We start from the raw sequence: 11,362 nt of genomic DNA, 5'->3' as shown, positions 1-11,362 counted from the left end.
GCCCCCGCCAAAGATGTCCACACCCTAGTCACCAGAACCTGTAACTACTTTACCTTCCATGGCAAAAGGGACTTTGCTGGTGTGATTAAGCTAAAGATCTTGAGATGGGTAGGGGATACTGGATTATCCAGGTGGGCCCAATCTAATACAACGGTCACTATAAAAGGAAGACAGGAGGGTCAGAGTAAGAGAGAAGGAGATGTGAGAACAGAAGCAGAGGTTAGACTGATGTGGCCACAAGCCAAGGAACGCAGGCTGTCTCTAGAAACTGGAGGAAACGGGTTCTCCCCTAGAGCCTCCAGAAGAAAGTAGCCCTGCAGACACGTTGATATCAGCTCAGTAAAACCCATTTGAGAACTCTGACCTCCAGAAGTGTAAGATTACAAATTGATGTTGTTTTATGCTACTGGGTTTGCAGTAATTTGTTACAGCAGCAAGAGGAAACTAGTACAAAGAAGAGAGTTAAATTGTTCCACATCAAGGGGATATGTGGGAAAGACTCAGGCCTGATAGACGATGGAGCAAAAAAGGGCTTGGGTTGCTGCTGGGCTTCACAAAGGCTCAGCTAAGGCATTCGGGATCTAAAACAGCTGCATAATAGTAGAGATATGAGGTTAATTCCAGAAACATCTGGGGCTTGACTGTGAATTGAAAGGTGCTGAGAGACGAGACAGGAGGGGGAAGAAGAGGCAAGGAAAGAGCAAAACGTCAATGGAAGTGACAGGAAAGGTGGTAATACCCTCAAGGAAATGGAGAATAAGAGTCAGGACAGGTACCATGGAGAAGAGATGGTGAGCTCAGTTTACGACATGCTCCGTTTGAGGTGTCTAAGACACACCTAGGTTAGGAACAGGAAGGGGGCCACAAGCCCAGGAATGTAGGCAGACTCTGAAAGCTGGAAAAAGCAAGAAAAGGAATTCTCCCCTAGAGCCTGCAGAAGGAATGCAGCCCTGCCGACATCTTGATCTTAGCTCAGTGAGATCTGTGTTGGACTTCCAAGCTCCAGAACCAAAGATAATAAACCCGTGGCGTTTCTAGGCACCAAGTTTGTGATAATTTGTTATAGGAGCCATTGGAAACTAATACAAGTACCAGGTATAGAAAATCACTAACAGATATCAAAAACCCTAATAATGCTAACAACCTATTTTTAATGTCCCTTCTAAAGAGCATGGAGGGGAAAAGATGATGAGAAAGACCTGTGTGATACTCTGGTAAAAGCCCAAGTGACTAACAGATGGGTCGGCTAGTGTCACTAATGTCCAGGTGTTGGAGGTCTGGCTTAAACTGGATTCATGAAAGGATCAACACTCCATGAGACGTTTGTTCTGAACTAGGAGCCTATTTTTCTCCTCTAAGGTCATGTGTCACTTACAACAGCATCTCATTTTATGACCAGAGTGCCCGTACGCTCTTCAGTGACCCATGCACTCTGGACCTCAGCTTTCTGAAGTGCAAGGCAAGATGGTTCTACGAAGTCAAGGTGACCTTGACTGGGCATCAGAACCACCTGGAGAGTTCACTAATACACAGACTGCTGGGCTCTACCCACAGAGTTCCTGATTCAGTAGGTCAGAGTTGGGAATTTGTGTCTCTAATGGGATCTCGGAGGAGCATGATGCTGCTGGTCTCTTATATTACACGCCAAGAATCAGCATATTAGAGATGCTACTTCTCCCACAATGAAAAGATTCTAGTATTTTCCTGCCCTGCATCTTTATCACTAAGAGCTCCCCTGACTTCTTGGTTCTTAGCAGCTTGCTCCTCGTTACTCTGGATGTCTGCCCCTGGTATAGCCTTTCAGTTGTCTGTTCTGCTCGAAGTTGAACAACAGTCCCCAGATTAGAGCTGGCTGACATTAAGTAATTAGCCACAGAATATACCTAGAAAGCCATTCTCCTCCCCACCATTTCCTATTCCCTGTTCCAACTCATCACTTAGTTAACTCAGGGACACTAAAGCAGCTCCTGCCGTCTGTGAGCTGGCTGAGCACTTTCCTGTTGAACATAAACAACTGCACAGAACACAAACATCAGGCAAGGCCACTACGTAACCAGGATGGGACAAGACAAAAAAAAAAAGACCACTCAGTAATCATGTCTGAACACAGACAAAGCATGAACCTTGTCCAAACCGCAAATGTCACCAAACATCCCCCAATCTTAGCTAATGAGCGACTACTGCTTCTTTACTCAAAACAGCATCTGTCTAGTCTTCCCTGCTTCTAGATGATGTTTAATAAGACTCACGATCATGGAATTACTCCTGCTTCCTGACAGCATCCAGTCGAGAGCAGTGCCCAGCTTCCTTAAAATGCTCCAAAAGCACCTGACACAGGCCCAATCCTATATGTGGATCTTTGTGACACACTCTTGTTGTGATGCCCCAACGTGTGCGTTCTCCCTCACTGTAAGAAGAAGAAAACCGGTTTGTTCCACTCCAGGCATGTTACTCGGGGCATGCCTGGAGGGCAGTAACAACTCCTACTCAGCTTCCAGATTTCAGCTCAAACATCTCCTCAATGACAGTCCTTGCCTTCTCTATGCTAGGTCCAGATTCCCCCTCACTAATTCCTTTCACGAGACCTGCCATGGCTTATAATTATATACTGTCATGAGCACCACACTAAGTCTACCTCTCCCACCAGACTGAGAAGTCCATACGGGCAGGTCTGTGTGTGTTCTGCACCTGTTCCTAACACAATTCCTGGCACAAAGCAGGAAGTCAATAGATATTGGATAGATGGATAAATGGGTGAATAGTGACCACTGTACTCAATCTTCTTTAAAACAAGTACAAATACAAGGATCGATGAGAGAATATCAGCAATGCAAAAAGAACTGAAGTGGTCAGAGATGAAACAACCAAGGTCTGTGCAACCAAGATGATAGCAAGGGATTGCCCATGCTGTGATGGACATACAGTCATGAACGATAAAGGTGGAGCCTTTTCTTCCATTTCTAAGTCGAGACTGTGGAGGCCAACACATGATACTCATTTTGGCTTTAGTTTAGCATAAAACAGTGTACCATCAAAACAATACACTGCTAAAAACAGTCCAAACTTTGTTATTACTCTGGAATTCTTTAAATGGAAATCATTTGCTGGGCTTGCACATCCTTCACTGCTCACAAATTTGGGGTTGTAATAATGTGTGTGCAGTTGTAATTACAAGAGGCTTTCCCTGTATCTGGCACTGTAGGCATCACTCCGCAAGCTCGGAGGGCACATTCTGAGTGGGCTTTTGTAAGAGGCCATTTCGCAACTAACTGGCTTCATTTCAGGGCTAAGGATTTAATGCTTTTCAGTTATTTTTCAGCTCAAACACAATTTTATTATGTTATCCATCAACAGAAAAATCATTATCAGGCCAGGTAAGAATCCAAGTGTGTCGAATTGATAAACTGGACAAATCTTCTGAAAACCAAAGAAACTTGGGGGAGTGGAGGAGGGGGGTGCCTGTGTGCACACACACACCCACTTCAGAAATAGCACTGTTGTGTGGCTCCACCGAAAGACCTACGGAATCAATTGTCAAATACCTCTACTTCATCACAAATACACTGCTGAAGATGCTTTAGAAAATAGCAGGTGATCTTTAGCCACAAACTATGACCATGCTAAATCCCACTATAAACATTTTAATGAGTTAAATGATAATATTCATTTCGATCTCATCGCCTCTAAGTATTAACACCTGAAATAAATGAAGATCACTTTCTGCGCCTCCCCTCCTTTTTGTAATGGTTACGGTAAAAAACGATTAAGCTTGTAAGATCTATAAACTGCAGAAGCGTTCTAATTTTCTTAGAAGGTTCTGGATAATGAAAACAGTTCAGACTTGAATGATAAACAGATCTGTTTCTTCTTAAATAGGACTCAGTCCTCTTTCCACTGAGACAGAGAAAGCACAGTCCAGCCATGGGAGAAGACATTTGGATCTAACTTTTTCTGTGCAACCCTCCTGGCGACCCACCCAAAATGAAAGGTGACCGAAACAGCATTTTTGGCTACCTATGGAGAAACCAATTTGTTACTAAAGTAATTGATTTTAAAATATATACTTTTGTTAATGAACTAAATCATCTTATTAGGTGCCAAAGCAAACCAAGAGTGTGAAGCTAAGTGTTTTGTCTTCCACAGAGTAGGAAGGTTTAATACCTTTCATTCATTCATTCATTCAATAAATATTTATTTAGGGCCTGCTCCATGCCTGGCACCAAAGAAAACAGTGCTGAGCAAAACAGTGCAACACACCGTTGCCCCTATGGTAATGGAGCTTACAGTAGGGGAGATAAATGTTAAACTGAAATAAATATGTAATACTGTTATACAAATAGAAAAGGTGCTATGGGAGAAAGGGTAACGGTAACAGAGAGGAACTAATTTAGACTGGGGGTGGTGTGGGGATCAGAGAAAGGCATTGAGAAAAAGTGACACTGAAGCTGAGAGGCCATCAGATTGCCACCACTTTAGAAAAGGAAAACTGTTTTGGCAAATGACCACAAATGAGATTTTAAGTTTGCCTGTCAACAACTGATTGGGTTAAACCTCCCCTTTTCCAGTGCATCTGTCTTCATGTGCATCCTATGACTACTCGCCTATCAATTTGACTCACCTACCCAAATCCTATTACCTGAACACGGAAAGGTCTCACTTTATTATAATTTATTATAATCTACAGTCTTCCTATGCTTGGCCTAGAAACACCCAAAAATAATCTGCCAGAGGCATGAAAAACAGAGACTGGCCGTCAGCCAGAATATCATTACCTGGGTGGACCAAACGTTTAATAGTCCAGGCAGTCACGAGTCCTTTGACCAGGGAAGTGTCAAGACCCCCAGGCAACAAAGTGGCTCCAATGCTCCGGGGTCTATACCAGATGGGACCTGGGGAGCCTAATGGTTAGGTGCCTACTCGGAACTGATGTTTGATGAGTAAACCAAGGACTGGATCACCATTTCCAGTTCCCCGAGCCTGCAGACTTAGAGGGTGTGGGAAGTGGCCTTTGAAAATCACCCAGCGGAGAGCTCCCCGGGCTGGAGGAAGGCAGGCAAGCAGAGAGGGGATCAGGGTCGGGAGGAAGAGGGGCGCCCAGGGAGGCACATCAGGCGCTCAGGACCGGAGGATGGCACGCCAGGCCGGGTACCGGGGCCTTTCCTGTCCCCCACCACACCAGCCCCCCAGCAAAGGACACCCCGTCCCCCGCCGCACCGAGACCCCGAGATTCCGGCTTCCCCGGAGGCGGGGCAAAGCAGGCGCCGCGCGCAGGGCCGGAGCCCACCAGCTCCGGGTACCCGCGTCCTCAGCGCAGAGGAGGGCGCGCTGGGGCCAGAAAACGGCCAAAACCAAACTCTCCCCGCCCACCCGAAAAGCCAACCACACCCCCTGTATCCCTCAGCCCAGCCGCCCCGGGACGGCCCCCGCGGTCCTCGCCTAGGCCCCCTCAGGATTCCCGTCGGCGCCACGAGGGCTCTGCAGGGGCGCGAGTGGGAGTGAATGGGAGTGCGAGAAGCAGGCAGGGTGCCCACCGCTGTGTCACCCTCGGGGGCCCTGCCCCCGCGGCGCCCTCCCCTGCTCCGCGATCCTGAGACAGGCGCGCCGCCCCCAGGCTGAGGTGGGCACCGGGGAGCGGGCGGCCCCCGACTCACCCATTGGCGTCGAGCCGGGCCGGGCCGCCGAGGCAGCGTGAAAGTTGGCGGAGGCGGCGCGGGGGTCGAGGCGCTGGGGTCCAGGCGCGGAGGTCGGGGCGCCGGGACCGGGGCGCGGAGGTCGGGGTGCCGGGACCGGGGCGCGGGGGTCGGAACGCAGCGACGGTGGGCCGGCTTCCTCCTCTGTAGCTGCGGCCGCGGCGGCTCAGCGCCGCCCGCTGCCTCTGCTGCTGCTGCTGCCGCTGCTGCCCCGGGGCGACTCCTGCTGCTGCTGCTGCATCGCGGCCCGCTGCGCCCGGCTGCGCCGGGTTTCCTGCTGCCCGCGAGTGGAAATTGCGAAAAAAAAAAAAAAAGCGCCGCCCCGCCCCGCGCGCGGCATCCCAGGGCCGCGTGCTGCCCGCCTCCTCCTCCTCCTCCACTGCCACCGCGGTGTTCCCAGGCCCGCCCGGCTGGGGATCGCCTGCTGCCAGCTGGCGGGTGGGGCGGGGCCCGAGTGGGCGGGCAGCCCCAGAGGGGCGGAGACGTCCCCAGGAGCCAGGAGGCTCGGCGCCCTGTCACCGCCTGTTGGTTGGGACCTAGCTCCAGAGGGCTGGGGCTGCCCCCACCACGGCGGCTGGCTAACGTTCCCCGGGAAATGCTGCGAGACTCCCCTCGACTGGCAGAGAGGGGTCCGTGGGAGGGGCATCCGAGTGAGGGGCAGGAAAAGGATGAGGGAACGGATTGTGAGGGCGCGACCATTGAGGGAGCCCGGGCTGGGGGAGGGGATGCCATGGGCAGGTGAGGGGCAGAACACCTGCTGAGGGTGATGGCTGGTGACCCCGGGGGGTGGGTCGAAGCAACCCAGAATAAAGCTTCACAGAGGGCGCTGTTGGGAAGGAGGGAGAAGGGGTCCCTATGGAGGGACAGAAATGCTCGGTCCTTTCAGTGCAGCGTGGGAAAGGCAGGCCAGGTGCGAGTTTGCACGTAGGTGGTGGTGGGATGGAGATGCGGAAAGACAGAGAAGGGCGCAGCAGGGCTGGTGGGGCGCATCGCCCCGCTCTGACTCTCGCAGAGACCCCTAACCCCACGCCTCCCGTGCTTGGGCCAAGTGGGATTCCGTTGCTCATCAATGTTCCCAGGCTCTGATGTTCCCAGAAATCCGCGGAGGCAAAGGCTAGCTCCCTCCCCAACAGGTGTCAGTCATTATGCCATGTTGACCCCCAGACCTGCGCAGCCCACCCTTGAGTGGGCACGAAAATGAAAATAGGAATTTCGTGGGAAATCATGGGTAACTGAGAAACTCCTTTTTGGGTCCATTCACCACAGCTTTCACCACAGATACTCTGCCAGCCACCGCATTCATTTACCGTCCCATTATTTTCTTTTCCCTTTCCACCATCTGGTGGCAGGAAGAGATAGTGAAATAGATGGAAGACATTCAGAAAGAAAAAATAAGACAATAAAGCAATTAAATCATTGGCCCCTGAAAAACGGAAGACGCTGAGGGTTAGTGGACCCACAAGTGATCAATAAAAGCTGACCCCCTACCCAATACAGGGCTGTCTTCATACCTCACCTATGACCTTGAGGCAACTCTTGTGAATTGGTTACATCCTAGGATTTCTGCCGAAAGATGTTCTTATAACTGTTTCATTAGCTTTAAAAAACACCATCATCGTGGTCTTACAAATAAGAATACAGTAGTATCATCTTTGTAAATACTTTTCAAGTGTGTCAGTACAATCTATACGCAGGACTAATTCAGGGACAGAAACCCCATCCACACAGCTGCTGAGAAGGTAGTCATGACATCAAGGACTGAGGAACATAGAAATTAAGAATCTGAAGTGTGGAAGGCAGGGGTGAATTCTCAGTTATACCTGCTCCAGGCACCGTGGTGCCTCACTCATTACATGCCTTGGCATATCAGGGTGATGAGGCCTTGTGATATGATCTTAGAGTTGACAAACCCTGAAACTCATAGAGCCTGGCTAAGGTCCACTGTTACTGGGACATTTTTTTTCTTGAACCCCACCCAGAAGAACTGGTCTGGGATCTGCCCAATTCCAGAGGTGGTTCTCTTTGCTAAGGCCACCTTGTCCCTCTATTGAAGAGACTCAGAGCCCTGAAAGTAACTGGGCCTGCTTCAACATGGAAATAGCTTTCCCGGACTAGAGTGGGCTGGCATCTCGATGCCCAAGACTCTTGGCTAGCTGCCCCATACATTCTCAGAGCAATGAGTGCAAAGCCTTTGAACATTGTTGATGACACCCACCATGGCAGGAGTTACCTGGACATGGCAGAGGCCAGTATACCTAACCCAGCTAACTGGTGGTTGAACTCTGTAGGGCTCAGGTTAAAAATGAGCGGCTTGTCTCATGTCCTGTTTAATCTTACTCATCTCTGTCCTATGTGGGGAAGTCAGTCTACTTATTTATTTATTTTTTTTACCAGCTTGGCATGGGTGAAAACAGAACACCTGAACTTTTGTGTCTTGTTTTGGCTCTGGTCAATTTCAGGGCATACCTTTTTCTTCTTGGACCAGAGTACTATGTCCTCACTCCTTGATCTGGGTATGCTTCCTGCATAAACAAATTTGCCATTTTATCACCAAAAAAAAATTAAAAAAAAAAAAAGCCTGATAGCAAGACTTAAAATTTTTTTTTAATTCCTGATCTGTGTCCTAATTTTAATGCCGTGTCCTAATTTTAATGCCTTAAGTAAACTGAATTGTATCAATTCTACTCAAAACACTGCAGATTTTTTTCATTTGCAGTTTCTCTAAATTACAAAAATGGACATTCCTTTTCCCCCACTTATTGTTCGGTTCTTCTGAATTGTTCCTATTGTCCTTTTATTTTTCCTTTGAGAAACTTTTGCTGACCAGCAGCACAAGGGAAGTTAATATTAAGATTCAAATGCAGATGCTGACAAAAATAGATGTATAATTCTTCATCCTGCCTCCCTCTTACAAGAGTATATTTTAATAAGATAGTGCAATATTTCAAATTATGTGAATCCATCTCATGAATGTTGCTAGAGAAATACATTGCGTTTAATACCATGTCTTCATCCCATTGAACTCCCATTTCTATGAGAATAGAAGATGCATTTTGGGAATGGAGAGTAGTTGAACCATCACACTTAAAATAATATCACATAACTTAAAAGGCCCCATTGTGTTGCTCCATGGTGGTAACATTTTGGATAAAAATGGAAGGCAGTCGAGCCTCTGCCTATGTAGCACTTACAGCCTGTCATAATTGCTCTCTCAGAGTACTTGGACTTGACATCTGTAATTTGCATGTAATGAATGATACTTTGCTTTGATAACCTTTAATATCATCTTTATATTAATTTAAATTACATGCAGAGTGCCTTACAAAAGACAGTCATTATCTGGTACTTCTGATGAGCTTTATGGAGAAATGTAAAAACCTCTTGGTGCCAGAAACTAAGGAAATGCTCAATAAAAATGACGGGGCAAGTCAAAAGGGCACAAGAGCCAACCTGAAAAAGTTCCCAAACGCTAAAGCTGGAACAATCCCGGCAACAAAATAAATATCGATTCTATTGGATTATAACCCACAGAATAAAGGTCATATCTTTAAGCCCATATAGATATATATAAATAGCTGACTAAATGAGTAAATAAGTCAGGGAGGGGAATAAGTCTTCCTTATAGAGGAATTCCAATTAATAAATAGAGAAGAAATGGAGGAAAGAGAAAATCACCATTAGAACACCACAGTGATAATTGATACAGGCAAAATCCACCTCAAATTCTCAAATTAGTGGGTGCAAGTTGAAAGAGAAACCCTGGCAGATGGCACTTTAAGCCACCATGCTGACAGTCTTGAGGCAAGCTTTTCCCTTCTTCCTTTTCATGGTGAACACTGGGTTAAAGATAACTTGTCCGGATCACATCGAGAGCCCTAGAAATAGCATCTCACTCTATTATACTTGAACTGGCTTAATAACCACTCTTGGGATGACCCACTCACTTCCCCTTTTATCCTTTTCAGTGAATCCTTTGCAACAAATCCAACAGAGCTGGTTTTATCAGCTCTGTGGAGATGCAAACTAATCATATCAGAGAAGTAGATCATTTATAAGACAGCTTAACTGTGATTATCTGTACAAGGTTTGGAAGAAAGGCTTGCTTTTAAAGGAAATAACTAGGTGGAATGTGCTCTCTCACAAGACTACAAAACTGGAATAGGGTGTTCTTCCTTAAAAATCCAAAGAACGCCTGAATAATTGACTTCAAAGTTGATCAATCACAGGAACTCGCAACAAAAACACACAAGAAGAGCACACAGTTTATGGATAAACTTACCTTTTTCACGACAATTCTTCATCTAAGAAATAGTACATTGGGAAAACAGTCCTAGGAGATTAACAACAAATATGGTTTCTGTTTTCTACCCACTTTATTCAGCCCCTTCCTCTCTCAAAATTCCAAGGGGTCATGTATAAGAAAGGGCATTTTCACAATTTAAAAAAAATGAGTCAAATAATATTCCAAAAGAGTTCCGAAAGCACTGGCCATTAATTTAAGATTATATGTGTGAAATATGCATTGTAATAAATGTTAACAACTTTAAATAGACTAATTGGTCTTTAGCATAGGAAAAAACACATCCCAACAGGCCAATTTTTTTTAAATGGGAGCTGATTAACAATAGGGGGCTTTTGATCTTATCAGTAAATGAAGATTTAATAGTAGGAATTGCCTTGCAAAAGTGATTTCTCTTTTTCCCTTCCTTTCAGGAGAAATTAAGCTCAGAGGCCCCATCACAGACTGGGGTTTCATTGGAGCTGGGTCTCCAGGATGCGCAGATGTTTGCTGGCATTCCAGACTGAGAAGAACAAGAAAATGCTCAGAGTTGGGGCAACAGATGATGTTGCAAGGAGGTTTGTGTGAAAGGGGCAGGAATGAGGCCAAATATCAGATTCTGTGTCTCTGTGCCAGGCCCAGTGTAAACAAGACCCAACAAGCAATAGGTAAGAGCACAGGTTTCTGAGCAGACTGATTTTAGGAAGGTAACTGGCAAGCTAAACGGAATTAGGACTGGGGAGGGAAAGTCTGCAAGTAGGAGGCCGTGGAAAGGCCAGAGATATTAATGGCAAAAAATATGATGGCATTGATACTGACAAAGAGGAGAAGTCACATCTAGAGTCATTTCGGAACTACATTAGACAGATCTGGTGAGGCAGTGGATTAGGGAGAGGGTAGGGAGCAAAATTGGAGAATTTTGAAGAAATATTTTTGTTTGGGAGCGATCAACCAAGGGGAGAAGAAAGTCATTGGGGATAGAGAGGAAATAATGAATTCGGATTTGAATCTTATTGAGTAGTGAATTGTAAGGCATGTGAATTTATCTCAACGAAGTCTGTTCTGTGTTAAAAAAAAAAAAGAATGATAGTGCGTACAATTTCAGTCTAGAAAGATGAAAAAGTTCTGGAAGTGGATAAAACAATGTGAATGTATTTAATACCACTTAAAAATATTACAACGGTAAAAATTACATTGTGTATATTTCTTTCCCACAATAAAAAAAGAGAGTGAACAGTCTATGGCCATGCCACCTTGAATGCGCCCAAACTTATCTGGCCATGCCACCTTGAATGCGCCCAAATTCATCTGATCTAAGAAGCTAAGCAGGGTCGGGCCTGGTTAGTATTTGGATGGGAGACCACCTAGGAAGACCAGATGCTGGAGGCGTAAA

At 46.4% G+C, this 11,362-nt stretch overlaps 1 protein-coding gene and 1 pseudogene across 2 annotated transcripts in view; one reads left to right on the top strand and one right to left on the bottom strand.

Moving 5' to 3' along the window:
- Positions 1-5,949, bottom strand: part of SH3KBP1 (SH3 domain containing kinase binding protein 1) — a 313,545-nt gene extending 307,596 nt beyond the window's left edge. The window contains exon 1 of one of the 2 annotated variants that reach the window (XM_039852304.1): positions 5,652-5,949. In XM_039852304.1, coding sequence (XP_039708238.1) covers positions 5,652-5,655 — 4 coding nt within the window. In that variant the 5' untranslated portion in view covers positions 5,656-5,949. The remainder of the gene's footprint in view (positions 1-5,651) is intronic. The other variant, XM_039852302.1, reaches the window with a different exon arrangement.
- Positions 5,950-11,239: 5,290 nt separating this feature from the next.
- On the top strand, positions 11,240-11,358 carry LOC120594325 (uncharacterized; annotated as a pseudogene).
- Positions 11,359-11,362: the final 4 nt, after the last annotated feature.

This window comes from Pteropus medius, unplaced genomic scaffold (genome assembly GCF_902729225.1).
Source record: "Pteropus medius unplaced genomic scaffold, Ma_sr-lr_union100, whole genome shotgun sequence".
NCBI lineage: Eukaryota > Metazoa > Chordata > Mammalia > Chiroptera > Pteropodidae > Pteropus > Pteropus medius.
The sequence above is the reverse complement of the archived record's forward strand: the minus strand, read 5'-3'. Positions and strand labels throughout refer to the sequence as shown.